Source organism: Leuciscus leuciscus, assembly GCF_965113295.1.
Source record: "Leuciscus leuciscus genome assembly, chromosome: 15".
Taxonomy (NCBI): Eukaryota; Metazoa; Chordata; class Actinopteri; order Cypriniformes; family Leuciscidae; genus Leuciscus; species Leuciscus leuciscus.
This window is the reverse complement of record NC_138739.1, coordinates 12,627,267-12,654,986: the sequence shown is the minus strand read 5'-3', so window position 1 is coordinate 12,654,986 and position 27,720 is coordinate 12,627,267. Positions and strand designations below refer to the sequence as shown.

At 36.7% G+C, this 27,720-nt stretch overlaps 2 protein-coding genes across 2 annotated transcripts in view; both read left to right on the top strand.

Moving 5' to 3' along the window:
- The window catches only part of LOC309476006 (uncharacterized protein), a 235,965-nt gene that overhangs the window by 84,259 nt on the left and 123,986 nt on the right, over positions 1-27,720 (top strand). Inside the window, exons 4-6 of the mRNA XM_082139080.1 lie at positions 41-178; positions 1,916-2,056; positions 8,657-8,983. Of these exons, the coding sequence (XP_081995206.1) occupies positions 41-178; positions 1,916-2,056; positions 8,657-8,983 (606 nt within the window). The remainder of the gene's footprint in view (positions 1-40; positions 179-1,915; positions 2,057-8,656; positions 8,984-27,720) is intronic.
- Positions 1-27,720, top strand: part of LOC309476034 (uncharacterized protein) — a 64,560-nt gene that overhangs the window by 24,519 nt on the left and 12,321 nt on the right. The gene's annotated exons all lie outside the window — the stretch shown is intronic.

The following is a 27,720-nucleotide window of genomic DNA, read 5'->3' as shown; positions in this document are numbered from 1 at the left end:
ACAGGTCTGAGTTATGACTGTATGCCTCTATTCATTACAGATTCACATGCAGAAACTCCAGCACTGAATGAACCTTCAGGTGGTTTAGTATATATTTTTCTTATATCCGTGTTGCTACTGGTCGTGGCCTCAATAACTTACTGTCTCTACAGGAAGTGTAAACGAAAAAGACCAAAGTGTAAGTAACAATTTCATTTTCATAATCATTTTTCAAAGTTGCATGTTTGCAGCATTTTGTGTTAGTGATGTAAACACATTCCATCCAAAGTTGTGAATTTAGCCTTACTTGAGCGCAGAATTGGAATATCGCATAAAACATTTGTGACATATGAAAGTGGAACATATGAAAGTGGAAGCTGACATGCATGTTATGACATGCATGTTAAGTCGGATCCCTTTGACTTTGACTGAGGCATTGCAGAATGACCAAACCAAGATTTCAGGTGCTGTGCAAAGAGATCAGTCCATTGGGTAGTCCAGTTATGCCATGCAATTGTGTTAATTTTTTTTATATATTTTTTTATTTATGCACACCTTGTTTCCATCCAACGTTTTTTATGCGATATCCCAAAATGTGCATTAACTTATGTGGATGGTAGCCTATATAGTGATGTACAAATAAATGTTATAGGCCATACACAAGATGACACTTATGTTGTTTTGCTGTAGAATCATGGATTATAAATAAACTTCTTTATTACAGAAGCTCTCTGCTCTCTGAAATGCTTGATTCTGATCCAGGCAGCAACATACACTCTAAAAAATGCTGGGTTGTTTATACCAACTTTGGGTCAAATATGGAAAAACCCAAACGTTGGGTTAGAAAATGTAATTTAAAAATTTAACCCAATGGCTTTATTTGTCCATATTTGACCCAAAGTTGGGTTGAAACAACCCAGCATTTTTTAAAGTGTAGTGTTGGCCCAGATCCGGCCCACATCTGATACATGTGGAATCCATGTGTACCAGATGTGGGCCGGATCTGGGTCAATACTACGTTGCTCTCTGGGGATTGGCCAGTCACAACATTCCAAGGTCAGCTTTTCTGTTAATGACCTTCATCAGGTCATCATCAACCCATCGTGGTGTAGACTGATCGGCATATGACATCAAAGTATGGCGAGATCGATTCGAAAGCATACTGCTCTCTAATCGCTCTCACGGTGCTTTGATGTCATACACTTATCGGTCTGCACACAGCCGCTTCAAGTCGAATACGCCTAATAGCAACGCTATAATGACTCTTATCTGGGTATTTGAGGCCAGCGCATCTTTCATGTGTCTCAAATCACACACACACACACACACACTCTCTCGTTTCATTCAAACACAGCTGATGCCATCAGCTGTATCGACTGTACTTAAAATGAAACCTGAAGATTTCAGTATCAAAGAAGCTTCTAGAACAAGAACAAATGTTGGGCAGGTCTTGATTTTGTCTATAGTGAATTGACTGGACTGTTGTTGTTTGCTATTGGTGGATCTCATGTGATTGACAGGTTGCCCCGCCTTCGCGCCAGTAAACACGTAATCAGAGAAGAGATGTTATTTTGATTAAAGATTATGAGGCACATTAACAAATTTTTAACAAATAATGATGTGCACGGATAAATAATTTATAATAGGCCTACATACTTGCATAAAACATCTGAATTGTTGACATTTTTTATTTCATGGAGACTGTAGGTCCAGAGTAATATTATTGTTGCTTGAAGGGTTGTAAATGATTATAAGATACATAAAGCATCAGATAATGTGTTTGTTCATGTTCTCTTGTGGTGTGAGTGTGAATGTGATTCAGTGTAATAAGGGTGTAAAGATAAATCAGAGAGTACGTGACATATGGAGCAAATGATCGGTGTTGATTTAGTATTATTGTTCTAATTTCTCTTTTTTCTTGCTACTGATTTGGCAGTTAAAGGAGAATCTGACAAACTTAAGACTGATCCCGAAATACAGAGAGATGAACTCCAGAAACACAGACTCAGAATCAATTCATCAGAATCAACAGAAATGGAAAAAAACGAATTGAAGTTATTCAGTGTCACTGTCTCTGGTGAGTAACTCGAATCTTTCAGTGCAACAGATTCTTAGATCAACACTGTGTCTGTCACGTACTGCTCAGAAACACTAAGATTGAGGATCCAAATACAGCATTTATTAAAGGGTAATCCAAAGAAGTAGTGTCAATCATTTAAATGAAGGACTATGAGTTTATACAAGTAGCAGATTAATCATGTGACTGTAGATGTGTGTGTCAGAAGAGAACATCCTGATTTCTGTGAATCAGACAATGTCATAGTGTGTATGATTGTATATAGATGATTGTATTGCACCTGTCTTCAGAATTTGTCATTGTTGATCTCTAGTCTACATCCAGACAGACGTCTTTGACTGTGTCACTTCTTGCTTTAGTTTCTATTAGCATAAAACACACAATTAAAAGCAATAATTTGCAGTACGAAAAACATAAGGACTTTAAATAATCTGTTCATTTCCAATAATCTTTCATTTCAATTATCTGATAAAACAATTAAACACATTGGGCCCTATTTTAACGATCTGAAACGCAAGTGTCAAAGCGCAAAGCGCAAGTAACTTTGTGGGCGGGTCTCGGCGCTGTTGCTATTTTCCCGGCGGGATAAATGACTCTTGCGCCCGGCGCAAATCTAAAATGGGTTGGTCTGAAGTAGCTTCATTATTCATAGGTGTGGTTTGGGCGTAACGTGAAATAAACCAATCAGAGCGTCATCTCACATTCCCTTTAAGAGCAGATGCGCTTTTTCCACAGCGGATTGCTATTGTAACGGCGGATTTGCCAGGCGCGCCCCAGCAGCGGTTCACAGCCAAGGAGAGCAACGCTCTCGTCACGGCCGTAAAAGAGAGAAGTTACATTGAAATGGAGAAACCCACCCAAATTAACTTCGGTTAATTTGGGTAAATGTGTAAGCTAGATGTATGCTTTTATAATAAATTGTTTATCTATCTATCTATCTATCTATCTATCTATCTATCTATCTATCTATCTATCTATCTATCTATCTATCTATCTATCTATCTATCTATCTATCTATCTATCTATCTATCGTAATAATGTATGATTTGCAAAAATGAAAACTGCTGCTTCTGTGTAGATGAGAGAATCAAAGTGCGCGTTGTGCACACGCTACATTGATTATGGCCAAGCATGCGCCCTTAAAATAGCCTATGAATAACATGCGCAACCTGATCCGCCCCCGGGAGCGCAAGTGTATTTCTTAGTTAACCGACGTGCTTCTGTGGAGGGAAAAGTCCGCTTTGCGCGGGTGCAAAATAGGAATGATACATGCGTCGGTGTACAAAGTCACTTGCGCTGGGTGCAAGATAGGGCCCATTGACTTCAGATGGTTTTATTATATTTACATTCTATTAACTCCTCATATATCCTGTGATTTCTTTGAGTAGATTTTTCATTGTTATTTGTGCAACACATTTTATTGGTGGAGAGTCTTTACTCATCACTGTACATGCAAAAACACTGGTCTCTATGTTACTGTCTTGTGTGTTTTCTTTTAGGTTACACTGCAAACAGAAGAAATAGTTCAGAGGAGACACACACTCCTTTACATTATAGGCTTTCATCAGCTTCAGCATAAAGAGACATAGTAAAAAATAATTTGACCATCCAGCATTAAATTCAACATTTCTCCATTTATTGGAAAAGTTATCTGCAAGTTTACATTTTAGTGTATTTTATTTATTTATTTATTTTTATATTTTCTATATTGGCTTTTATGATGTTTAAAATTATTGCTCTTACAGAAAGAGTAATAACATTTGATAATTTAGTTTTCTAAAGGACTTCTGTTAATCTACCTCTCTGATTAACATGAAAGCATTAACATGAAATAAATCATAGAGAATAAAATGTGACTACAACTGTGTTTGTTTATACTAACCCCAGACTTTAGTAACCGTGGTCATGTGTGTGTGTGTGTGTGTGTGTGTGTGTGTGTTTACTTTTTTTTTTTATAGAAACCTGTTGATGCCTTTAGTTTGATCTGCCTTTTTTGTTACATTTTCTTCTCTTTGTCACTGTATAGACTCTCTAGATCTTGGTTCAAATGACTTGTACATGTGTAGGCTTCAGCTTCCTCTGGTATTTTTGTGAGTGGAGAAATGTCTTCTGTTACACACAGACATGGATAGAATCACAGGTCAATTTCACACTGATTCATGATCTTCAGTTCCAGTCCTGATTATACCACATATCCGCGATTCACGTTCTACTACTGTATATCATTCTCTTATGGCGTCTGAAATCACATACTTTACTACTGTATAGCATCCAAAAATGAGAATGTGCCCTAATTCACAGTACTCGGATGACCTATGAACACTTTACTATCCCATGAGGCCACGGGAGAGGATTTAGGCTTGCTGGACTTCATACAGCACTGCACAGACAGTAAAACAGTAAAACAGTAAAAGCTTTTTTTCATGTAGTCACGATGATATATATTTGTCATGTTTATCAAAATAAAACTGATAAAATAACGTAGACCCCACTTTATTGATAGTGTAGCTTATGTTGAACTTTATTCTTCTGCAAACAACTGCATCACTACTCTTCATATGCATGAACAATAGAAGGTGTAGGAAACTCAGAATTGAAGACCAGGAGACTTGGTTCTTTCTTCAGCGGGATTCTTTAACGAGAACACGAGCTGTCGGTAGCTGCAGTCATCAAGTCTGACTAAGGGAACTTTACATGGTATCTTATAGGCATTCAGTGGGCAGTCCTTAAATGTGCTGACCTTACACACAGCCTTAGGGATGACCACTAGATCGAATAATCTAAAGACAGTAGAGGCAAAAGACAATAGAGGCAATTACCCCCAACTGGAGATAATGGTATTCCCCAAATTGTATAAACAACACACACTGTAAAGAATTTCTAACCCTCCCAAATCAAAAATTTCAAGTGACCGATAACGTCTAAATTTTTCAATTGGCCCAAGTGAAATTCTGTAAATTATAAAATTAAATTTACAGATTTTCACATGGGCCAATTAAAATTTACAGATTTTCACATGGGCCAATTTAAAAATTTAGATGTTATCGGTCACTTGAAATTTTTGATTTGGGAGGGTTAGAAATGTTTTACAGTGCATGGTCACGAGAACTAAGACTATGTAACATTCACACACAGTTCAACTCTTAGTAGGAAGATCAAAGACGAGAACTAAGACTATGTAAACATTCACACACAGTTCAACTCTTAGTAGGAAGATCAAAGACTAACAAAACCTCTTCAATGGAAACTATTTTGAATCTAATCAGTAAATTGATGCCATCATGTTCACCTTGAATGCCCAATACAGTGTAGTTCACCTTAGTTTTTCATGTGATGTTATGTAAGGATAGGATCAGCAGATCTAAAACATATTCTTAAATTTGTAATCCTACAAAGGAGAAGCGGCCAACTGCAACATTGAAGCATAATGAAACTCCATCGCTCCTCTGTGTGTCTCACAGGTATCTATCTCTCATTAGCATTTACTCCAGTGGCCTCGTTCCGCTCCCACGGCTCTTGGCCCACTTTTTAATGTCACAATATTGGAAATATTTCTGTTTTAAACCATGAAGCCGAGCCAATGGATATCAGACAAGCAGTGCTATGCGCAAGAGTTGTGCCGGTGAAGAAGTCTTTAATCTCAGTCAGTTCACTACAGAAAGTGAAAGTAAAAACAGTTTGCTTCTGGGAATCGGTATAAATGACTGGATTGCTCATGACCTCATAGAAAGGGTATTCCCTCACATTCTGTTGAATTAATAGGAAATCGTATGATTTTAATGGGAAAAGTCTGGAATTTCCCTTGCTTATTAAAAGTTATGTTCATCTTTATTACAGTAGGGTCAAAATCACCATAAAGTGCCTGTGAGACTTCACAATTTCCAAAATAAAAAGCTGATATTATCCATTTAATTTCATTTTTGTTTAATTAAGGAGACCTTAGGCTGTTAGAAATGCATGTTGGCCAAGCGGCACTTTTTATAAATAAACTGCAAGCAGGCAATGTATGGGCAAACCACAAAATATGTCCACCCTATCGATTTTCATGGCATAAAATATAGATTTTCAAAAATATATATAGTCCCTTTCTCAACACATTTTATTTGATTGGAAAAGTCTTTTTTAAGCTCCATTTTTGCTCATTTACCTCCATTGCAACTTGCAGAATTAATATTGTTGCACTTTCTTTAAATAACATTTTAAAACAAAGATATCTGGTCAAACTTTCAAACAATACTTACAGGCCCTCATGTCTTTATAAAGAAATCACACTAAAGGTTTTAATAACTAGTTAAAATAATTTGCTTATTTTCATAGAAAGATAAATATGACAGGGTGGCCAACAGGCCCAGGTGGACAACAAAGGTGACAGGGTGGACAAAAGCTTTAATAGGTGAAGGGAACAAGAACATCAGAGAAACAAAAGGAACAACATGAAACTCGTAATTAAATCTGAACAACACCCCTCTGTGTGTTGCTTTTTAAAACTATTTTTGTTGGCAAAATAGAGAAAGGTCAATATCACATTTGCAATTGAGCAGATATTCGGGAAAATGTGTTTAACTTTATCATATAATGTAAATTTAAGGACATTTGTACAATTTTGGACATTTGTTACCACTTTTTGGCGCTCCATATTTTGTTGACTTTGTTTGTACGGTTTGTTGAATTTTTTTCTTTTCTACACAGTACATTACAGACCATGCCTACACTTACTCTGATTTTGCTGACGTTACATTAGCACTCGTTTGTTTTACTTTCTATTTTGTTAACAAACCTTGGGTTAAGTTCGATGACAGTGTCCCTTCCTTTGTTGCATTCTTTTGGACTCTATTCAGCATGAACTCCAGCTCAATTTGCATATTTTTAAACGGTCAAGACAGTACGCCACTACCTGAACTTCAGAGCAATTTGAGGACATTGCTAACATGGCAATAGTTTTGTCATAATAACAATGACCAATTTTTTTTACTGTTTTCATGGTGTTTTTATACAGCCTTCATGGATTTGTTCTATTATCATCTGTGAACAAACATCTGTGATATGTATAGGGGTGAACAATATCCTTAAAAGTCTTTGCTTATACTCTCCTCAATCATGATTAACTGATGCTTAAATGCATTTATCAGATCATTTAAATGCCGTGAAGTATTTTTGCTACATAGAAAGAGCGTTTTCCACCTATTGTACATTTTATCATATGAGAATAAAAGACTAAATTCAATCTGTTCAATCCTATAAAGTGATCAAGTCTCTTAAGAAAATCTGGACAAAACTGCCTGATTCATTTAGATTTGTTTTTATAAACTTTTTGAAGCGACAAATTGGTCATTCTGTGGGCCGTCAATGGAGGGACAGAAATCTCTTAGATTTCATTTTTGGAACAACATGAGTTGAGTAAATGATATCGGTTTCATTTTTGGTTGAACTATCCCTTTATCATAACTTTAGGTTAGAAAGAAAATGGCTGTTTATAGTAAACATACCCATGTTGCATAACCTGCTCTGGACATTATATCTAGGTGTGTCAGCGAAACAAGCACAGGCACAACTAGTCATAAACAACTTTCAGTTTACATTTATACAGAAGAACACACTTTTACTTTTACACACACATAAGCTTTTATTTCCACAGAATCAGGGCTGTGTGACTACTGTAAAATGAGGGTCTTTATTTTGCTCTTCGTGTGTGTGTTAGAGAGTGGTAAGTAAAAAATTAATTTGTTACAATGTCTTTTTCGAAGATAATGAAACAAAAAGTGTGTAGTGTGAACATGATGCTGTTTGAATTTTTTCAGGTGTAATCATTTATTCTTTAGCTATTTTCGTTTTAAATATCTATGGGTTTAGGATACAATTGTTATTTAATGAGGTTGCTGTAACAAATTGTGTGTAAAATTGTGTCCTGGTCATTTATTCTAAATCACTATTATTTTTTAAGAGCAATATTCAAAATAATTTGAATTGTTTTGTTAAATCAGTCTACAACTTTCAATTGCTGATAAATTGGATAAATGCTTATAAAATAGCTGTAATTGCATTTGAAATAAAAAGGCATTGATACAGTACAATTAAAAAGAAATGAATAAAAAACATGAATCAATGGTGGAAAATAGCAATAAGCTCATTTACACCGGGTCCAGCGATTGATAAAACGAGTAATGATCTCTGTGTGGGAAGGGGATGTGTTTGAAGAGGTGTTTGTGAGTGATGTGTAAGAGTATAAATGTGTAAATAAATGATGTTCTTCTGCTGTTTGATTTCATGTGTTACATAATTAAAGGCAATTTGGTTGCAGTATTTAGACATATAAACAATACACAAAAAGTACATGCATACTCCCTTAAGAATCTTATCTAATTTCTTCCCAACATTGGAAAATGAAAAATTATTAAATATATATGAGCTCTACAGTTTAAAATAACTGTCCAGTGTCCACACTGATTTGTTCTAATGCTGGATATTCTATAACAAATGCAAGAGCAGATTTGAAACTCAAAGTGCTTCCCATCGCTTCAAACAAAGCAAAGAATATTTTCACAGCACTTTCCTTTTCTAAAAATTGTGTTCAGCTTATAATTAACTTCATATCTTCTTCAGGTGTTCCTGTTGTTGGTAAACATGTAGTGATGGTGATGGAGGGAGATTCAGTCACTCTAAACACTGGTGTTACAACAGACCAACAAGAAGAGATTAGATGGTATTTTAAAAACACTCTCATCGCTGAAATCACCGGAGATCTCAGTTTTATCTGTACAGATGTTCAGTGTAATGATGATACTGAGAGATTCAGAGACAGACTAAAGCTGGATCATCAGACTGGATCTCTGATCATCACAGACATCAGAAACACAGACTCTGGAGTTTATCATATACAGTTTAACAGCAGCAGTGACAGTGAACAGATCTTCAAGGTTTCTGTCCAGGGTAAGTTCAGTAAAAGGCAGGTTATATAGCCTATGTTTAAATCACATAATAATTTTGATTTTAACAGTAATGTTCAGACATTTCTGTCAGTTATATTAATTTTGTGATCACAAGAAGCTATTTTATGTTATTTAAAAAATATTATACTACAGGGCTGTTGAATGCTTGAATCTGATTGGTTGAAGAACGTTCTAAGGTGTGCATTATTTTCAGGGAAACGCACAGCTAAAGTAGTTCCAGGCAGGTCTTGACCGCATTACAGTTCCATATCACTTCGCGTAGTCAACTGTAATAACGGAAAATAGGATACAATTCATAACAAGAAAAAACATGCAGCCCCATGCGCTTGATCTTCAATGTCTATCTTCACAATCAATGGAAACATGCAGTTTAATTTTAATAAATAAAGTATATAGTCCTAGGCTATCTATAATCAATAGAAAATTAAACTGAATATAGGCTAAATAAATGGATAGTCCTGCAGCACGGATTTTTATTGCAGATAATATATAAAATAAATAATTATTGATAGGCCTACTTGTTAAAATGGCTTTGTGTTTCATTTATTTGGCTAGTCTACTGTCATCTGTCAATAATGTAAAAAAGAATGAACAAATTAATTATAACGAATTGAATTAATAAATAAATAATAATAGCCTATTGACGCACATGCTTTTCTGTCTCATTATTGCAACATCTCTCTCTAATAACTGCATTAATAGCTGCATAAAGCCGGGGACACACTTTAAGGCCGGTTATGAATGTAATTTGATACTTATGACTGATCATGCCCAAACGCGTGTTCAGCGCGTTCAGTCTGTGTTCAAAGTCGGTGTTTAAAATCTGCTGCAGTCGATGAAACCAGTCAGAGCATGTGTCAGCTAGTCGTGTGTCCCCAGCATTAGTCTGCTATCAGCGGCTCAAACCTCCGTTACTAACTCTAAAATGACGTTTTGGAATTAGCAACGGAGGCATGGTATTACATGCGTAAGAAATTAGTACATACAAGAGCGTTTTAATGACAACAACTTTACAAACGTCTTGAAATACATAATCTGAACAATGTTTCGAGGTGTGGTAACTGTAGTATAAGCGGAATAATTGACTTCAGGCCGTTGAATTATTAGAAAAATAATGCACACCCGAGGTGTAACGGCCACTCCGCTTCGCGTCGTGACCGCATTACCACCTCGGGTGTGCATTATTTTTCTAATAATTCAACGGCCTGTCGTCAATTATTCCTTACATATTCTATGGTCGTTTATATTCTCATTTTAGTAATGCATTAAATTGTATGTTATACACCTGCATGTGTAAAAGTGTGTGTGTCAAAAATGGCACCTTTGCATCCGTTGTTTTGTGTTTCAGGTTTTTCTGTTGCAAAACAAAATAACATCGTGGAGGGAAGATCTGTCATTTTAGACGCTGGTGTAATGAAACAAAATGATATGATAACTTGGTATTTTAATGACATTCTCATCGCTCTAGTCACTGGAGATCTCAGTAAGATCTGTACAGATGTTCAGTGTAATGATAGTAATGATAGATTCAGAGACAGACTGAAGCTGGATTATTGGGGTTCATGGTCTCTGATCATCAAAGACGTGAGTTTCACAGACTCTGGACTTTATACACTAAAGATCAACAGGAGCAGTTTCAGCATCATGAGGAGCATCACTGTGACTGTTAATGGTGAGTGTCATTTAATCATTCAGGGCACTTCTCCCTTGAGCAGTTTTAGAAAACATTTGTTAAATCGACCCAATAAATGTTTTTATTTTTGTATTTGTAAAACTTTTTGTCAAGTGAATATCATACCACCTTCGCATGCATGTCAAAGAGACAATTTTCACCTTGTTACTCTCACAATCAAACTATCTTCTTTCAAATGAATACATTCAGAATTATATATATCCTGGCTTTTCCAAGCTTTATAATGGTAGTACATGTGACCCAAGACTTTGAAGCCCAAATAAGTGCATCCATCCATCCATCATTAAAGTAATCCTTACAGTTCAAGGTAAATAAAGGCCTTCTGAAGTAAAGCGATAGGTTTAGTAAGAAAAAACATCCATGTTTAAAACTTTATAAACCATAATAACCAGTTTCCGTCCAGTGTAAATTCTTACACTATACATACAACGTATTGAAGAACTCACAGAGTATACAGCAAAAACAACTAGTCATAAATTTTTACAACGAGCATGTGTATTAAAGGGGTGGTTGATTATGATTTCACTTTTCTAACTTTAGTTAGTGTGTAATGTTGAGCAAAGTTACAATACTCAAAGTTCAAAGCAAATGGAGATATTTTCTTTTAAAGAAATTCCTTTTTAAGGACTACAACAAGCGGTAGGGACTATAAGACATTCCTCCCAGGTTAGTGACATCACAAACCCTAAAATTTACATAATCCCTGCTTCCAGGAATGAAATTTATAGATTATCATGACAGAATATGCTAATCAATGACTAGAAGATAACGACACATAAGCTACATAAATTAATACTAGACATTCAGAAATGTTGTCTACATGTTGTCACTTCTTCTTAAGTCTCTCCATCTTTGTCTGACTCTGATTTGAACATAAAAGGCTAAAAGTTCTTGATTTTCTATCAAAGCTCTGCCCCCTGTGCCGTGAGCAGCAGCTCATTTGCATTTAAAGGGACAGACACAAAAATGGTGCTTTGCTCACCCTCAAAAACTGACAATTTTAACAAAGCTATATAAAAATATCTGTGGGGTATTTTGAGCTGGAACTTCACATTCACACTCTGGGGACATCAGAGACTTATTTTACAACTTGTGAAAAGGCCATTATACCACCCCTTTAAAGATAAATAGTGGAGGATTTTGATATAAGATAAGATGAGCTTGAGTTTGTTACCTAGTTCTATTTTTTTTGAGCCACAAGAAATGTCTATTCTCACCTCCAACGTCATATTCACGCAAGAAGGGCTGGAATGGGCTGTAATGTAAGTAACCCTTTAATGTATAATATATATATATATATATATATATATATATATATATATATATATATATATATTTTTTTTTTTTTTTTTTTTTTCTGGGCTAATGTTTGAGGTCACAGTACTTTTATGCTGTTTGAGCTTCTGTTATTCAAAAACCCACCAGATAACGCTATTTATGTAAACAGTCTCATTCAACGGATGACCAAAGTCGAAAATCTATAAAATCAGAAACATTCCAGTAATAGTGACTGTCTGTCTTTAAAAATTCCAGCTCCAAGTCTGATACCCGCTGCTGTTGCTACTGCTGTTCTGGTGGTGTTTGTTTGGTCCTGTTGCATGGACCTTCTATGTCCGAACGGTGAATATTACGAACAGAAAATTTAACACAATGGAAATAGATTTATAAATGGAAAATATTATTTAAAGAAAACAAAAATATGTATTTCCTAATTCACCAAGGAAATAATGTGTTTAATTGAGTATGTTGTCATTGTTGAAACAGGTGTCAGGATGCAGCGCACCGACTGAGTGAGATCCCATCTGCACTGAATCTGTCTCAGATATCTGACATCTGTAAGGGGAATTTGTGTTTCCTCTGTGTGGTCTCATTCAGACATCAAAAAGTGCGCTTCTATTTTATGGTTTAAGTTAAAAATGAATTGATAAATTTATTATTATTATTATTATACTATTAGTAGTAGTAGTAGTAGTAGTATTAATTCTATAATTATATGATGATCCTGCTTTAGGGTCAGGTTGTAACAAATGTAAGAACAGTTTTCCTTTGTATTGTTGTTTATTATGACCAATGCAAATTAACAAATAAATGAAGTATAACAATATAAGCAAAGCAATATAACAGTCAATATAACAGGGGGTATATTACAATGTTTTTTTGTTTTTTTTATAATTTGAAAAATAATTGTTTATATTTGTATTTTTATGTAGTCTTCTACTTATGTATGTAAATGTTAATGTACACATATGGTTTTTTAAACTATTGAGGAATATGCACTGAAGACTGGAGTAATGATGCTGAAAATTCAGCTTTGATCACAGGAATACATTTCATTTTACAATATATTCACATAGAAACCAGCTATTAACCCTTGTACATTATTATTTGTAATGTACACCCAGGATGTTCAGGGTCTTCAGAAAACCCCAGAAAATAAAAAGCCATTTATAAAATAATAATGTACATTTTTTTTATGTTTTTTTTTATTGTAAAATGTGTTTACTCCACAAGGAATGTGTAGTGACATCGGCCCTTCATTTTGTGTGTGTTTCTCCTATTGATTTCTATGAAAAAAATATTTGTACATTTATCCATATACAATATTAAAATACCTTTTATATACTTTTGGGTTCATTTAAAATATCTACTTTTGGGTTCATCTATTTTAAAATAAAATATAATTTATTACATTACATTGACAATAAAATACATTACATTGAATTGAGTCTAGCCTTATGACCTTTAACTCCCCCGACGAGGCGTCGGAGTTCCCTGGACTCAGGGAACGAGGGTGTAAGAATTGATAAATTAGGAAATTCCAAACAGTCTGTTTTGGGGGTGACCAGGCCCTGAGAGGACAAAAGGACCTCTCTGGAGATTAGCATTTGAACTGGCTCTCATGCATCATTGAGACGAAAGTCTCACCTCCGAGTCATCTAATCTACATCCTTTTCCCTCTCCCCTCACCCCTGTCTCTCATGCTCAGATGATCAGCTGAAATCACCCAAGAAAATGTATAGTTTAATGTGAATGATTATCACAGAGTATTTTCATGTTTGGTATCATTTAAAATGTCACAGTGCGACTGGTACAGATATCTCATATCCAGATAGATAAAACAAAAGGTAATAAGGTTTTTAAGAGCTTATGGATAACTGATTTACAAAGGAAGGTGGTCTCTAAGCAAATGGTCCCACACCCCCATGAAGATGTGACCACTGCATGCAAATTTCTATTGTTACGTGTTTCCAGGTAAAAGGTTTGTCTATTTAAGGAATTGCAGCAGGGAGATCGGGGCCTTTTCTGTATTTCAGATCGGTCCGTTAGGCTGAGAGATATAGATCTCTCAGCCTAATGTATTTCTTAAATGTTGGGTATGCATCTCTTTTCTTTATTCCAGAGAATTTGATGTTTTGTATCGATTATCTTTGAATTGATTATGAAATTGGCATGATACATTTACCTGACATAATAAATTGTTACATTTGATTATTCTAACTGACTTTGATATTATTTCCATTGAAGAGATAAACGGAATAGTCAAATGTTCACTCACTTTTAGTGAGGCACAGATATTATTAAAACCTTTTCATTTATGGAGTCAGATGAATTAACGAGAGAATACATAACTAAATGTATTGTAAATTTAACCAACAAATACTTTGCATGGGTAAGGACAGAGCACGTGATAACCTTCCCTGTGTTATTGGTGAACCGGCAATTGGACCAATTTCACGGGCCTTACAAGGGTTACCATACGTAACCGAGAAGATCTTTAGCAGCAGCGACAGTGAAAAGATCTACAATGTTTCTGTCCATGGTGAAAGCAGTTTAAACACACATTGTTAATGGCACAAACCAAACTGTTTCTTTTCCAATCGAGAGTTTCTGGGCTTTTCTGAGCTTCTGTAATCGCATCAGTTCTTTCATGTTGTTGTGTAGTTTGTTTGTTTGATTGTTTTCAGCAAAAGATTCTCCAATCATCTGTTGGTTTGTGTTTCAGGTGTTTCTGCTGCTGAACGAGAAGAAGTGAAGAGAAAGTCAGTGAAGGAGGGAGAATCTATAACTTCAGATCCTGCCATAGCAAAGAAAACTAAATTATTTGATGAAATGGTATTTTAATGACACTCTCATCGCTGAAATCACTGGAGATCAGAGTAAGATCTGTACAGATGTTCAGTGTAAAGAGAGATTCAGAGACAGACTGAAGCTGGATCATCAGACTGGATCTCTGACCATCACAAACACCAGAAACACAGACTCTGGAGAATATAAACTACAGATCATCATCAACAACAGCAGCTTCAGCATCACTAGAGTGAAGAGATTCAGTGTTTCTGTCACTGGTGAGTGTATAATTCAGCCATTAAATGTATTGATGAATATTTAAAAACAGTCCAATATTTTAAAATCAACTCAAAATGTGTTTGATTGTGTGCTGCTAAAAAGCAATGTTTGATTCATTTTATTAATGAAAACTGTATAATATTAGTTTTCCTGATGTTTTGCATGTATGCAAAGTATTACAACAGTAAAGAAGCAGATATTAACCGGTGAGGCAGTCAAAACAATCAAAAACACTAATAACTCCCAGATAACATAAAGTACACATTTTTAGAGAGCAAGTGTCTTATTATAAAACACCAATTCAACAGTTGAAGCAATTTAGATATGATATTAAAATCATAAAACTTCACTCTTGTAATACTGAAGTGAGGAGATGACAGTTTGATGCAGTTTAAAGACAGAAATGAAAACCTCTGTAAAATACAATTCCAAGTCTGTAGTATTTTCATGTTTGTGTATCTGAATCATCAGTCCTCCTCATCACTTTAAAGGCACACTATGAAATTGTGTTTTTGTCAAACAGCGACCCCTAGACTCGCTGTGGAAAACTTGCACTGTCGTAAACACCCTGTACACCGGTACCTGTTCGGTAAGATAGAAGCGTCAGGCATGGAACAGGCACAGATAGACCTGAAGATTTTGTTTAAAACTATTTTTGTTGGCAAAATAGAGAAAAAACTGACAATATTGTGTTTAAAATGTAACACAATTTTAACTTGTTTAGAATAAATATCTGCTGTATATTGTTGTATAAAATCAATGTCACATTTGCAATTAAGCAGATATTTGGGAAAATGTGTTTAAATGTGTGAAAATACGGGTATTATGATTCTGCTTTAGGGTCAGGTTGTAACAAATGTGAGAACGGTTTTCCTCTTTATTGTCCTTTATTATGATCAATGTAAATCAACAAATAAATGAAGTATAACAATATAAGCAAAGCAATATGAGAGTCAATATATGTTACAATTAAGTATTTTCTTCTTTCTGTCTGTTTTTGGATAATGTTGCATTTAAATTTTTGAAGATTTTGAAAAAAAATATTGTTCTGTATAATGTTTGTAAATGCAATTGTATTTTTGTAGTCTGATATACTTATGTATGTAAATGTTAATGTAGGCTACACATATGGGTTTTGAAGTATATGCACTTTCAAATGTTTTTTTAAAACTGAAGACTGGAGTAATGATGCTGAAAATTCAGCTTTGATCACAGGAATAAATTACATTTTACAATATATTCACATAGAAACCAGCTATTAACCTCTATATATTCTTTTTTAATGTACACCCAGGATGTACAGGATCTCAAGAAAACCCCATGAAAATAAAATGTGATTTTGTAACATAATATTGTATATTTTGTTAAAATAGGTTTTTATAAAAAAAAAAAAAAAAAACTTTTTTATGTAAAATGTGTTCCCTCCACAAGGGATGTGTTGTGACATTGGCATTTGACAATTATGTAACAAAAAACATTTTTATAGTCTCCCATTGATGTCTATGAAAAAAAAACATTTTTACATTTATAACATTTTAAAATACCTTGATTCCTTATTGAATTAAAAGCAGGAGATGGGATAAAATATGTATCTGTCAATTAGACAAAGGTCAGATAAAACTATTACTTCTGACATTTCTGTCCCCTCACTTCTGAAATGATGGCTACGCCCCTGGTTCAGATTCTTCCTGTATGTTCGTTTCTCTCCATTGTAATGCAACTTTTTTCATCAGGTGTTTAATATGTTACGAGGCCTGGATAGGTAAGAAAGTTACGTCGCATTCAATGCAACACTTAGGGTCTACCATTGTATTGGAGCATTAGGGGCGATTGCCACCCATTGTACTTTTGTTTTTTGTAGAGAGTAGGTTGTCACGGACGTTAAAGGTACAATATGTAAGATTTTGTATTAAAATATCCAAAATCATTTGCACGGTTATATATTTATTTTAATTGTGTACTTATATTATCATAACTGCTTCAGAGAATTTGTAAATTCAGAGAAATTCACAATTTAAAATAGTGCCTATCCCTTGTAAACCTGTCAATGACGTAATATCCGCATTATCCCTGGTTTTCATGGCGACAGATGTGGACAACTGCGTTACGTCTAGCGGCACGCTCACGCTGTTGTTGTTTCGTTCTAACATTATGGACCATGGCAAGCAGACTTTGGGACAAAAGGAGAACTAAAACGAGGATCAATATCAGCGCTGAGTTTTCAAGATGCCGAGAGCTTCACGTCCGCGACTAACTTGGACTTGACAGAGTCACTCTTGCATGTACTTTATTAGACAAGTGAGCAAATGTAAAACTAATCAATGTTATATAGCTCAACATGATGAAATGTTAGAATATGATCAGTATGTTGTATGTTGATCAGTATTACATGAACAGCTGATTTATTATGTCTAAGCTCAGACATAATATGTCTGATTTCGTGGGATTTCATGTGTTGCGTGATATCTCTGCGCCCAAGTAGCAGTCCTTCGCCTGTGCTTCCCCCTAATATAGTCCCAAGTCAGTATCTGCCTAGGAAATCGCATTCATTGTGCTAAGCTAAGCTAGCGCCGACCCTGTCAAACTAAAATAATGCATGCACTGAGACAAACATGCATTTGCCCACCTATCTAAATGTAGGAAAGAAGGTGAATAAGCCCTGTTTCAAAAAACGGTGGAGTGTTCCTTTAAGGTATGACTTTACCCCTGTTGTTAATCAACAGGATTTAAATAGGCAAATACTTAAGCGTCTATGCCTGGATTTCACACATGAATTGTCAGTCCAGACTATAGACTGTAAAAGATACAGACTTTAAAAATCATTCAAAGTCTTTGGGATGAGGTGGAGGAGACTTTACAGTGTGCTTGACTCTTGCATTGTCACTACAAGAAAAAATAATTCGAAACTCGCGCCTCCTTGTGGGTGTTGTCAGGAGTTGTAGTAGTGTCAGAGAGTCAGAGAGTTATCATTGTCATTGTGTCATATGTGAGGGCTGTAGGCCTATATTATTACATTATTAGGTTAGAATAGTTATAGCCTATATTATTATTATAGTAGGCCTAGCTATATTATAGTCTTGTTATATTAATTAGATAAGATTATTTGGATTGCTCTGGATTTTTGGATCTGGACTGGACTGTTTTTTTATTTGGATTGCCCTTTTGGATTTGTTTGCTTTTTGTGACTCTTCCTTTTTCCTGGTAATGGAGCCAGCAAGAAAGAGGGAATCCTACTCAACCGAAGCATCAGTGTCCTCATTTGTACCACTGCCATTTTTCCGTTCCCCTGCATCCTCTGTTCCTTGTGAAAGGATATTTTCCAAGGATAGAGAGATTTTGTCCAAGAAGAGGAATCGTCTAAACCCCAACACACTTGAAATAATTCTGTTTCTCAATAAAAAATCTATTTTTATTTTCCTTCCTTCCGGACTATTCTGTTGCAGTTTACTTTAATCTGTTATCTATAATCTGTTAAAATAATAAATGTACTTTATTACACTCCCTCTAACATAAGCACTGCACTCAACAGTGTCACTGTTGTTGTTCATACTGTCCCTATCCAAACAATTTATGAATAATTAATTAACTGTGTGTGTGACTGCACAAGTAAATTCAGACAGAGAAAGATACATATTTTATATTATACACAGTAATGGACAAATGTCTGATCATGTCTTTTTATTATTGCAAATGAAAGGTTACAGACATCAACATTGAGTACAAAATAAATAAATACATATTTTTTATTTATAAAATTGTTTTTATAAAATATACATTTAAATATATATATACAAATAAATATAAATATTTATTTGTACATTTACATTATAAATAAATATTTTTATTTATAAAAGTATTTTTATAAAATATATTTTTTTATAATAAAAAATATTTTTTATAAAATTAGGGAGGGAGGGAGGGAGGGAGGGAGGGCGCGACACTGGTTCGGAATGAATTAATTTGTCTGCTATTTCTTTGCACAGTAGCTAGGTGTCACTAGTGAGCAATGCTGAATGAAGCTTCGAGTAATGAACCAGGGGGGCAGGGATTTGTATTATTTTGAAGGTACCCCCGGGCGCCGCCATTGGCTAGCGGAACCCCACCTGCAGTTAGCATCCCATTGACTCCCATTCATTTTGGCGTCACTTTGACAGCGAATAACTTCACATCTGAGGCGTTTAAAGACTCCATTTGTCCATTATTTATTTCTAAAGAAACACGAAAATGTATAAAAGGCTCCATTACCTTGTATCTTACGTTATGGCCCTGTAGAAGCAGTTTTTGTAAAAGTAGGCTAACGATTGCGTCACAGCCACGCGACTCTCTGTCGCACAGTTGAGAATTACCGTATGGACAGGAGGAGAAGCTCGCGGGCAATCGGGAGGACGTCGAGGCAAAATGACAAAGTAATTAATCAGAACACCTACAAAAAGTTTCTCCTGCTCCAAGATCATGGACAGCTCCTACTCACGCTCTCCGTCTCTGCGAGTTTCGGAAGGTAATGATTCAGATTGATCTTGGCACAGCTACTAGAAGACAGACGGTTTGCTCACGTCACATCTACGTCGTCGAGCTCAGTTTGAGTCTGCGCAGTACGCTGGACCCCCAGGAAGTAAGATTTTCTAATTGGCTTCACTTTGTCTCCGTTGAATCCAATGGGGTCGCTGTGTCCATTTCTTTTACTGTCTATGGTAATGAACCTTTAGCTGAAGCAATCATAGCAATACGCTGATTTCACGCAGCCGTTATTTTGAAATCGAAAGCGAGGCTCCGGTGGGAAGAAAACCGGAAGTGTCGCCTTTAATCACAGGAGAGTCGTGAATGCGATGGCGTATTGTTGTGTTTAATGATGTTGTGTCAATTCTAAAACTGTACATACATTTATTTTATACTTTAGACTATATACAGTGAAATTAATTTATAAATAAAATATTTTTTTTATATAATTCAGAAAGTAAAAAAAGAAGCAAGAATGAACTATATACATATCCTATATTGGATATTAACATCAAATAGTGTAAATCGCGGCCGCAGCTTCAGGTTGGTAGTCCAAAGGCATTGTTGTTTATCTTTACTTCCGGGGTTTTTCCCACCGGAGCCTCACTTTCGATTTCAAAATGGCGGCTGCGTGAAATCAGCGTATGGCCTGCGAGGTCTCAGTGGTTCAGGAAGCCTCATTTTGCCATCACTAGTTACGAGTTTCGCTCGTCCATTGCTCTGCTCTTCTACAGGTGCAAAATGGCTGAATGGCTCGTGTAAAATAAAATTGAAAAGGGCGGAAATGTTTCTCGCGAGATCTGGCTAAAGTGATCTAGTCGCGCGATGCCAGTAGTCCCAGTAGTCCCATGACACGTGAGTGTCATGTCTTAGTAGGGCTTTGCTTGTGCCATCTAGCGGTTGAGAATTGGAATTTGATTTTTATTTATAAAAATATTATTTTACGGGTATAACCGAGGCGGTGAAATGACGGCTATTGCATGCAGGGAAAATAGCCCGTCTTTCTACGAGCTAAATCGTGGCTAAGCACAGCCTACACATAACATGTCAAATAAAGCAAACCAAACACCTCGTCATCACAGTTGACTTTGCTTACATGATGAAATGTAAATAAATACATTAAAACAGAAAAAAAAATACATTAAAACAGATTAAATGTTATTTCGGCTAAAAGTACACATAGCCGGTCTATATTTGGTCTATATTTAACCTAGACGTTGAAATGACGGCTATTGCTTGCTGGGATACATATTTTAGTTTCCATTCTTATTTTGTTTCCACGATGTGTAAGATGTAGGGCTACCACATCTTTAAATTACTATTAGTATTAATAAAATACGTAGACCTACACCACAAAAACTAGTTGAGGATAAATTCGTTAAAATTGGGTTCCAGATTCCAGTGTTATGGACGTGACATTTGCAGTCAAAACTTGAAATATAAATTCTCAGAAAATGCATTTAATACCAATATTTTGAAACGTCTGAAAGGAGACAAGACATTAGAAAAATATCAGTCTACACATGCGTTTTATATTTAATATGAGGGAAATACACATGACACTGCTTTTCTGTAGTATGCATTATTAGCATGGTGTTTACTGAGTTTGATAATATTGTTTATTTCTTTTAATATCAGTCTAATAGCGTTTCAGTGCACGTGGGTTTCGTGACATAATCGAAGTCCCATTTCATTGGCTAGGTGCCAACCAATAAAACGGCTCCTTTGACCCCCCCCCCCCTCCTCCCGCCCCCCTTTCTCTCTCGCCGCCTCTGAGTTTCAAGTGCACAAGTTAGTTTTGCACCTGATATATCGCGAAAAGAGTAGCAAAAGTCAAGGCGCGAAATTTGAACTTGCAGTGACAGATTTGAGAAGTTGCAAGTGCCTAATTGAGGTTGTACCGCGAATGTGAATGTAAGATTAAACGCAAAATATATATTACAAGTTTGTGTCTGTCGTTGTATTTCTGTGAATGGCATTTTACACATTTGTGTCTAATTGTCTGCAGCTTCAGATTCAGAATACAGGTTTGTGACTATTGTCTGCGAGTGCAAATTTCAACATTCAACTTCAGATTTTTATTTTACAGGTTTTCACATTGGAGCTGTGAGTGTAAATGTTCATGTACAAGTACGAATATTTATTGTACAAGTTCTCAAATTCACATCTACGTGCTCTCGAGTTTTGCTACTGATTTACCTTCATAGGTAATCTACTTGCCTCACAGACCTGAGAAATATATAGAAAGCTTGAAATGTCTACCTTTAAACATGTTTAAAAGCAGAACAATTCAAAACGAAGGAAAACAGACTGCTTTCTGCTTATGAAATGTGCATTTCTCTCTTGCGCGTTCCAGTTCATTTTAGAAGATCGTGACGCATCGTCATCTTCATCTTTGCAGTTGACACAGAAAACACTTGTTTATTAATAAACAAAATGTATCCTTGCTATATTTGACATATTAATAATCATTACTTTTGCCGGTTCTTTGTGACAGCTTTTAGATGCTTTGTTGGCAGCGCCACCCATGTTGAACGAGTCACACCGCATCAGCACCGAAAACATGATTTTTTTCAAATCTAAAATCAAAAATCGTGATACGAACTGAATCGTAGGTTTGGTCTATCGTTACAGTAAGATGAGAAAGCAAGAGTTTATGGTTTATTGCTGGCGAATTTTTTGACAACAGATCTCAAAACTCCTCCGGTGGCCCCTTAAATAAAAAAAACGAACAGTCCCTAATCTATATTTTTATCTGGAGGATATTTTCTAGTGCTTCTTTCACAAATCCACGATAACTGTTCAAGACACAGCCTCTGGCCACTGATGGAACGGCGTTCTATTGCGCATGCGCGACTTTACCTGCTTCTCTGTGACGTATCCTGTAGCAGATGGGAGTTTTACTTACTCAAACATGTTCTGAGGGCAGAAAGGAAAATGATTGGTTTACAGTTTCAACCAATGAAACTGAAGCAAGGGCGGGGTTTAGACGTTTGAATTTGAGATGCGCTGCGGAGGGATTTCTTGAGGAATAGTCGGAAGAAAAGACAGATGTTCGTGGGAGAACGCATTTATTGCAAGGTAAGTGAATTTACAACTATATTTTGTTAATTCAACATCCTCTAATGTTTACTAAGATAATAAGCGAACATTTAAAAATGCACAGAACTAATCATCGTCTAAATAAAGTATTGTATGCATTTTGATTTGACTGTTTCATCAGTAGAGCAAAACAAAGCTGCTTATGGGGTAACTAGTGTAAAACATTCTTTTCCAATGCTTCCTCGCTGTCTGTTAAATTGATATGCGAGAACAGAACTCGTTCAAATTTTCCGCGGTCGAAATGATACATCTCCCGCCTTCGCGCTGCTCTCAGGGCAGGAGTACTCGATAGATTCAAACTGCTGTTATTTTAGTGTATTACGCGCTGCTCTCAGGGCAGGAGTACTCAATAGATTAAAATCGCTGTTATTTTAGTGTATTACGCGCTGCTCTCAGGGCAGGAGTACTCCATAGATTCAAATCACTTTTATTTTAGTGTATTACGCGCTGCTCTCAGGGCAGGAGTACTCGATAGATTCAAACTGCTGTTATTTTAGTGTATTACGCGCTGCTCTCATGGCAGGAGTATAGATTCAAATTGCTGTTATTTTAGTGTATTACGCGCTGCTCTCAGGGCAGGAGTACTCAATAGATTCAAACTGCTGTTATTTTAGTGTATTACTCGCTGCTCTCAGGGCAGGAGTATAGATTCAAATTGCTGTTATTTTAGTGTATTACTCGCTGCTCTCAGGGCAGGAGTATAGATTCAAATTGCTGTTATTTTAGTGTATTACGCGCTGCTCTCAGGGCAGGAGTACTCGATAGATTCAAACTGCTGTTATTTTAGTGTATTACGCGCTGCTCTCAGGGCAGGAGTACTCAATAGATTCAAACTGCTGTTATTTTAGTGTATTACTCGCTGCTCTCAGGGCAGGAGTATAGATTCAAACTGCTGTTATTTTAGTGTATTACGCGCTGCTCTCAGGGCAGGAGTACTCAGATTCAAACTGCTGTTATTTTAGTGTATTACGCGCTGCTCTCAGGGCAGGAGTACTCAATAGATTCAAACTGCTGTTATTTTAGTGTATTACGCGCTGCTCTCAGGGCAGGAGTACTCAATAGATTCAAACTGCTGTTATTTTAGTGTATTACGAGCTGCTCTCAGGGCAGGAGTATAGATTCAAACTGCTGTTATTTTAGTGTATTACGCGCTGCTCTCAGGGCAGGAGTATAGATTCAAATTGCTGTTATTTTAGTGTATTACGCGCTGCTCTCAGGGCAGGAGTACTCAATAGATTCAAATCACTTTTATTTTCAGTGTATTACGCGCTGCTCTCAGGGCAGGTGTACTCAATACATTCAAATCACTTTTATTTTCAGTGTATTACGCGCTGCTCTCAGGGCAGGAGTACTCGATAGATTCAAACTGCTGTTATTTTAGTGTATTACTCGCTGCTCTCAGGGCAGGAGTACTCAATAGATTCAAACTGCTGTTATTTTAGTGTATTATGCGCTGCTCTCAGGGCAGGAGTACTCAATAGATTCAAACTGCTGTTATTTTAGTGTATTACGCGCTGCTCCCAGGGCAGGAGTACTCAATAGATGCAAACTGCTGTTATTTTAGTGTATTACTCGCTGCTCTCAGGGCAGGTGTACTCGATAGATTCAAACTGCTGTTATTTTAGTGTATTACGAGCTGCTCTCAGGGCAGGAGTACTCAATAGATTCAAATTGCTGTTATTTTAGTGTATTACGAGCTGCTCTCAGGGCAGGTGTACTCAATAGATTCAAATCGCTTTTATTTTAGTGTATTACGCGCTGCTCTCAGGGCAGGAGTACTCGATAGATTCAAAGCGCTGTTATTTTAGTGTATTACGCGCTGCTCTCAGGGCAGGAGTACTCAATAGATTCAAACTGCTGTTATTTTCAGTGTATTACGAGCTGCTCTCAGGGCAGGTGTACTCAATAGATTCAAATTGCTGTTATTTTAGTGTATTACTCGCTGCTCTCAGGGCAGGAGTACTCAATAGATTCAAACTGCTGTTATTTTAGTGTATTATGCGCTGCTCTCAGGGCAGGAGTACTCAATAGATGCAAACTGCTGTTATTTTAGTGTATTACTCGCTGCTCTCAGGGCAGGTGTACTCGATAGATTCAAACTGCTGTTATTTTAGTGTATTACTCGCTGCTCTCAGGGCAGGAGTACTCGATAGATTCAAATCGCTGTTATTTTAGTGTATTACTCGCTGCTCTCAGGGCAGGAGTACTCAATAGATTCAAATCGCTTTTATTTTAGTGTATTACGCGCTGCTCTCAGGGCAGGTGTACTCAATAGATTCAAATCGCTTTTATTTTAGTGTATTACGCGCTGCTCTCTGGGCAGGAGTACTCGATAGATTCAAATCGCTGTTATTTTAGTGTATTACGCGCTGCTCTCAGGGCAGGAGTACTCAATAGATTCAAATTGCTGTTATTTTAGTGTATTACTCGCTGCTCTCAGGGCAGGTGTACTCGATAGATTCAAACTGCTGTTATTTTAGTGTATTACGCGCTGCTCTCATGGCAGGAGTATAGATTCAAATTGCTGTTATTTTAGTGTATTACGCGCTGCTCTCAGGGCAGGAGTACTCAATAGATTCAAACTGCTGTTATTTTAGTGTATTACTCGCTGCTCTCAGGGCAGGAGTATAGATTCAAATTGCTGTTATTTTAGTGTATTACTCGCTGCTCTCAGGGCAGGAGTATAGATTCAAATTGCTGTTATTTTAGTGTATTACGCGCTGCTCTCAGGGCAGGAGTACTCGATAGATTCAAACTGCTGTTATTTTAGTGTATTACGCGCTGCTCTCAGGGCAGGAGTACTCAATAGATTCAAACTGCTGTTATTTTAGTGTATTACTCGCTGCTCTCAGGGCAGGAGTATAGATTCAAACTGCTGTTATTTTAGTGTATTACGCGCTGCTCTCAGGGCAGGAGTACTCAGATTCAAACTGCTGTTATTTTAGTGTATTACGCGCTGCTCTCAGGGCAGGAGTACTCAATAGATTCAAACTGCTGTTATTTTAGTGTATTACGCGCTGCTCTCAGGGCAGGAGTACTCAATAGATTCAAACTGCTGTTATTTTAGTGTATTACGAGCTGCTCTCAGGGCAGGAGTATAGATTCAAACTGCTGTTATTTTAGTGTATTACGCGCTGCTCTCAGGGCAGGAGTATAGATTCAAATTGCTGTTATTTTAGTGTATTACGCGCTGCTCTCAGGGCAGGAGTACTCAATAGATTCAAATCACTTTTATTTTCAGTGTATTACGCGCTGCTCTCAGGGCAGGTGTACTCAATACATTCAAATCACTTTTATTTTCAGTGTATTACGCGCTGCTCTCAGGGCAGGAGTACTCGATAGATTCAAACTGCTGTTATTTTAGTGTATTACTCGCTGCTCTCAGGGCAGGAGTACTCAATAGATTCAAACTGCTGTTATTTTAGTGTATTATGCGCTGCTCTCAGGGCAGGAGTACTCAATAGATTCAAACTGCTGTTATTTTAGTGTATTACGCGCTGCTCCCAGGGCAGGAGTACTCAATAGATGCAAACTGCTGTTATTTTAGTGTATTACTCGCTGCTCTCAGGGCAGGTGTACTCGATAGATTCAAACTGCTGTTATTTTAGTGTATTACGAGCTGCTCTCAGGGCAGGAGTACTCAATAGATTCAAATTGCTGTTATTTTAGTGTATTACGAGCTGCTCTCAGGGCAGGTGTACTCAATAGATTCAAATCGCTTTTATTTTAGTGTATTACGCGCTGCTCTCAGGGCAGGAGTACTCGATAGATTCAAAGCGCTGTTATTTTAGTGTATTACGCGCTGCTCTCAGGGCAGGAGTACTCAATAGATTCAAACTGCTGTTATTTTCAGTGTATTACGAGCTGCTCTCAGGGCAGGTGTACTCAATAGATTCAAATTGCTGTTATTTTAGTGTATTACTCGCTGCTCTCAGGGCAGGAGTACTCAATAGATTCAAACTGCTGTTATTTTAGTGTATTATGCGCTGCTCTCAGGGCAGGAGTACTCAATAGATGCAAACTGCTGTTATTTTAGTGTATTACTCGCTGCTCTCAGGGCAGGTGTACTCGATAGATTCAAACTGCTGTTATTTTAGTGTATTACTCGCTGCTCTCAGGGCAGGAGTACTCGATAGATTCAAATCGCTGTTATTTTAGTGTATTACTCGCTGCTCTCAGGGCAGGAGTACTCAATAGATTCAAATCGCTTTTATTTTAGTGTATTACGCGCTGCTCTCAGGGCAGGTGTACTCAATAGATTCAAATCGCTTTTATTTTAGTGTATTACGCGCTGCTCTCTGGGCAGGAGTACTCGATAGATTCAAATCGCTGTTATTTGAGTGTATTACGCGCTGCTCTCAGGGCAGGAGTACTCAATAGATTCAAATTGCTGTTATTTTAGTGTATTACTCGCTGCTCTCAGGGCAGGTGTACTCGATAGATTCAAACTGCTGTTATTTTACTGTATTACGCGCTGCTCTCAGGGCAGGAGTACTCAATAGATTCAAATCGCTGTTATTTTAGTGTATTACGCGCTGCTCTCAGGGCAGGAGTACTCAATAGATTCAAAGCGCTGTTATTTTAGTGTATTACGCGCTGCTCTCAGGGCAGGAGTACTCAATAGATTCAAAGCGCTGTTATTTTAGTGTATTACGCGCTGCTCTCAGGGCAGGAGTACTCAATAGATTCAAATTGCTGTTATTTTAGTGTATTACTCGCTGCTCTCAGGGCAGGTGTACTCGATAGATTCAAATCGCTGTTATTTTAGTGTATTACTCGCTGCTCTCAGGGCAGGAGTACTCAATAGATTAAAATCGCTTTTATTTTAGTGTATTACGTGCTGCTCTCAGGGCAGGAGTACTCAATAGATTCAAATCGCTTTTATTTTAGTGTATTACTCGCTGCTCTCAGGGCAGGTGTACTCGATAGATTCAAACTGCTGTTATTTTAGTGTATTACTCGCTGCTCTCAGGGCAGGAGTACTCGATAGATTCAAATCGCTGTTATTTTAGTGTATTACTCGCTGCTCTCAGGGCAGGAGTACTCAATAGATTCAAATCGCTTTTATTTTAGTGTAT